A 3,845-nucleotide genomic window follows, 5' to 3' on the forward strand; every position below is an offset into this window, starting at 1 on the left:
AATTCCGGGGGATCCCCAGGTCCCACCTGGAGGTTGGCATCCCCACTCCACAGGCAGGCCAATCTGTATTTGACCCAGGTGTCCCCCCTTCTGGTGGGACTGGGAGGCAGACAGAAGCGATCCCAGCACTGCTTGCTCTGAAGCAACAGGAGGGTTCCTGAACCTCTGCTCTACCCCCTATTTCTACCTCAGGGGAAAAAGTCGGGAATATCCAGAAGCCTTTGTGGCTCTCCTTTCTCCCTGCTCTAAGGTGGGAAAGGTGCCAGTATTTCTCTTGAACTGTCAGTAAGCCCCTATCGTTTTGGGGCACACATCCATTCTGTATGGCACGCCCCACAAAAACTGTGCCCAAGAATTAGGATTGCCAACCTCCAGGTAGTCAAAAACGAAACTCCACAGGCAGGCCAATCTGTATTTGACCCAGGTGTCCCCCCTTCTGGTGGGACTGGGAGGCAGACAGAAGCGATCCCAGCACTGCTTGCTCTGAAGCAACAGGAGGGTTCCTGAACCTCTGCTCTACCCCTATTTCTACCTCAGGGGAAAAAGTCGGGAATATCCAGAAGCCTTTGTGGCTCTCCTTTCTCCCTGCTCTAAGGTGGGAAGGGTGCCGGTATTTCTCTTGAACTGTCAGTAAGCCCCTATCGTTTTGGGGCACACATCCATTCTGTATGGCACGCCCCACAAAAACTGTGCCCAAGAATTAGGATTGCCAACCTCCAGGTAGTCAAAAACGAAACTCTCTGTTGTTTCTACACCACCTGGAGGTTGGCAACCCTGTATCCCCCTTAGACAGTTCTGAAGAATCCCAGGCTTCTGGTTGGCTCAAGCTAGCCCATCTTACCAGATCTCGGAAGCTGAGTAGGGTTTGCACCGGTTAGCATGTGGATGGGAAACCACCAAGGAATACCAGGGTTGCTATGCAGAGGCAGGCAATGGCAAACCTCCTCTGAACGCCTCTTGCCCTAAAACCCTACAGGGTCACCATAAGTCGACTGTGACTGAACGGCACTTTCCAACGCCACTATGGCACAGTTTGAAAATTATTCCTGTGGTTTGCGGTGCCTTGACATCTCATCATCATTGTTTTTTCCCCTTGTAATAGGTGCTGAAGTTGTGCCCAGGTTATCCAAAAATCAGAGAAGAAATTTTGGAGAAGGCCCAGACAGCTCTCAGACCTTAGAATTCATCATCATAACTTGTCCGGTGTAGTCTAAACATTTGTCTGTGGCATTTAAAAATAAACTTAATTTTAAGTAAACCAAGCCCGTGCATTCGGGAAGTTCCCTAGTGGGTGGTATTAAAACCAGCTGTAACACTGTGCCCAAGTGGCTCCTTGAAAAAGCCACGAATCCCGGCTGTGCTTGTGGGTCTTTTACTACCCCACGGGTGACTTCGCTTCAGTTCCCTTCCTGCCTATAGCCACCACACACACCCAGTTCAGCAAGACATTAAGTAACAGTAAAGGTTTCCCTTGCTCGAAAGCCAGTCGAATCCGACTCTAGGGGGTGGTGCTCATCTCCGTTTACAAGCCGAAGAGCCAGCGCTGTCCAAAGATGCTTCCGTGGTCATCTGGCCGGCATGACTAAACGCCAAGGCACACAGAGCGCTGTTACCTTCCCACTGAAGCGGTACCTATTTGTCTACATGCAATTTCTTTCTAACTGCTAGGTTGGCAGGAGCTGGGGCCAGAGACAGGAGCTCACTCCGTCATGCGGCACTCGGGTCTCGAACTGCCGAACTACAGACCTTCCGGTCTGCAGCTCAGCACTCCGTCATGCGGCCCTCGGGTCTTGAACTGCCGAACTACAGACCTTCCGGTCTGCAGCTCAGCGTCTTAACCTCTGAGCCACCGCAACCCAAGCATTAGCAGAGCCATAATACTTGCCTCTCACTGGGAATCTGCGAGGTTGCCCCCAGTAACAGGGAACGGTAGACTGTGAAGATATCACAGCTAGGAAATATAGTGTAAAGATGCCTCAGAAGAAGAAGAGCTGGATCTTCTTCGTGGTCTCTGTGCTTCACACCAATGGGTTTAGTGCGCCTGCGCTGACCCAACCGGTGCCGTAGCAAGCTATGTTTCAAAGGATTTTCGCGCGAGTCCCACTGAGCATGCGCAGGAACCCCAGCACGCATGCCCAGAGGGGACGGGCGCGGAGATCCCGCCAGTTCTCTCTCTACCGCCGCGTTGAAAGGACCTTTTTGCCTTTCCTCCTGACCGGATAGCTATTACTGCCTTCGGGCCTTTACCTTATTTCTTGTTTCTAGGATCATCCTTTTTTTTATTTCTTTACTTCAGTTTACAAAAAAAAAAAAAGAAAATCTTTCATACCACTCCCACCCCACAAAGTGCCATTCTCAAGAGTTAGGCGGCTTTTTGAGCCTAGGGCAAAGGGGAGCTGCAGGGAATTCCCCCCCCCCCCCCCAATTTGGGAGTAGTTACATAGACCTATGAAAAATAAAAAATCACATACTGTACAATGAAGAAGAAGAAGAGATTGGATTTATACCCCGCCCTTCACTCGGAGTCTCAGAGAGGCTTACAAACTCCTTTCCTTTCCCCTCCCCACAACAGATACCCTATAAGGTAGGTGGGGCTGAGAGAGCTCTGACAGAAACTGCTCTTTTTTAAGGACAGCTCTGACAGAACTATGGCTTGCCCAAGGTCATCCAGCAGCTGCAAGTGGAAGAGCAGGGCATCAAACCCAGTTCTCCCAGATTACAGTCCACTACACCACTACACCAAACTGACTACACGGACCACTGGGCTATTCTTATGTTTAGTTCCTTCCCCACCGCCTCAAGTGCCTTTTCTAAAATACTACTTGCGTTTTTACAAAATGTGCTGTTTGTCCCTTGCTTTCCCATTGAGAAGAGAGTGCAATTCCAACGTTTGCCTCTAGGTGGAGATGACACAAGAAGAAAGTATCGCTTTGAATGGGCCTTGTGCAAATGTTCACAAATGTTCTTATTGAAGATTGGGGGCATGGGGCCATAGGCAGATCAAAATGCCTTCCACTGATAGATGTTCTATGACGTTGCAAGCGGTGGAAGCAGCTTTGGTTAGAAGGAAATTCGGAGAAAGAAAGGAGGTGGGCAGGTCTCCTTAAGGGCTGGGACCTGGACTGCACCTCTGTGTTTGTGCAAATGAGGGTTTGCCTATAGCAGTCAGTAGCAGTGGAAATCGGACAGTAACGCTGGCCCAAGAGAATCAAGGGGAGTTCAGTCCTTTTGTTTTACCGTCACACTGGATTTGACCGGGTCCCCAACCTTTTCTGAACCTGCAGACACCTTTGGGATTATAACACAGCTTGGTGGGCAAAGCCACAGCTGTCACAGGAGGTGGTGCCAGCCATAAAATCACTGCCCCAACTTGCCTTCAATCACGCAGTGCAGATCCCTGGGCCGTCACGTTTTGTCTTCAGCCCAGCGATGAACATCCTGCCAGCACCCTCCTCCAGGTAGGATATGGCTCACTAGTCTCCCATTGGTGTGAAGCACAGAGACCACGAAGAAGATAAACAGGTTGCTTACCAGTAACTGGTGATCTTCGAGTGGTCATCTGTGCATTCACACCACCCGCCCTCCTGCCCCGCTGCTGTCTTCTTCTACATAGGTGTTGATTGGCGGCGGTGCTTTGAAGGAACTGGCGGGATCTCCGCGCCCGTCCCCTCTGGGCATGCGTGCTGGGGTTCCTGCGCATGCTCAGTGGGACTCGCGCGAAAATCCTTTGAAACATAGCTTGCTACGGCACCGGTTGGGTCAGCGCAGGCGCACTAAACCCATTGGTGTGAATGCACAGATGACCACTCGAAGATCACCAGTTACTGGTAAGCAACCTGTTTTTT

The 3,845-nt window shown here is 50.8% G+C and overlaps 1 protein-coding gene across 1 annotated transcript in view; it reads left to right on the top strand.

Annotated features, from left to right (window-relative positions):
• TTC21A (tetratricopeptide repeat domain 21A) overlaps positions 1-1,180 on the top strand; it is a 67,623-nt gene extending 66,443 nt beyond the window's left edge. The window contains exon 29 of the mRNA XM_015412801.1: positions 1,103-1,180. Within this exon, the coding sequence (XP_015268287.1) occupies positions 1,103-1,180 (78 nt within the window). The remainder of the gene's footprint in view (positions 1-1,102) is intronic.
• The last annotated feature ends 2,665 nt before the right edge of the window (positions 1,181-3,845 follow it).

Source organism: Gekko japonicus, unplaced genomic scaffold (genome assembly GCF_001447785.1).
Source record: "Gekko japonicus isolate JY-2015 unplaced genomic scaffold, Gekko_japonicus_V1.1 scaffold887, whole genome shotgun sequence".
Classification (NCBI taxonomy): Eukaryota; Metazoa; Chordata; class Lepidosauria; order Squamata; family Gekkonidae; genus Gekko; species Gekko japonicus.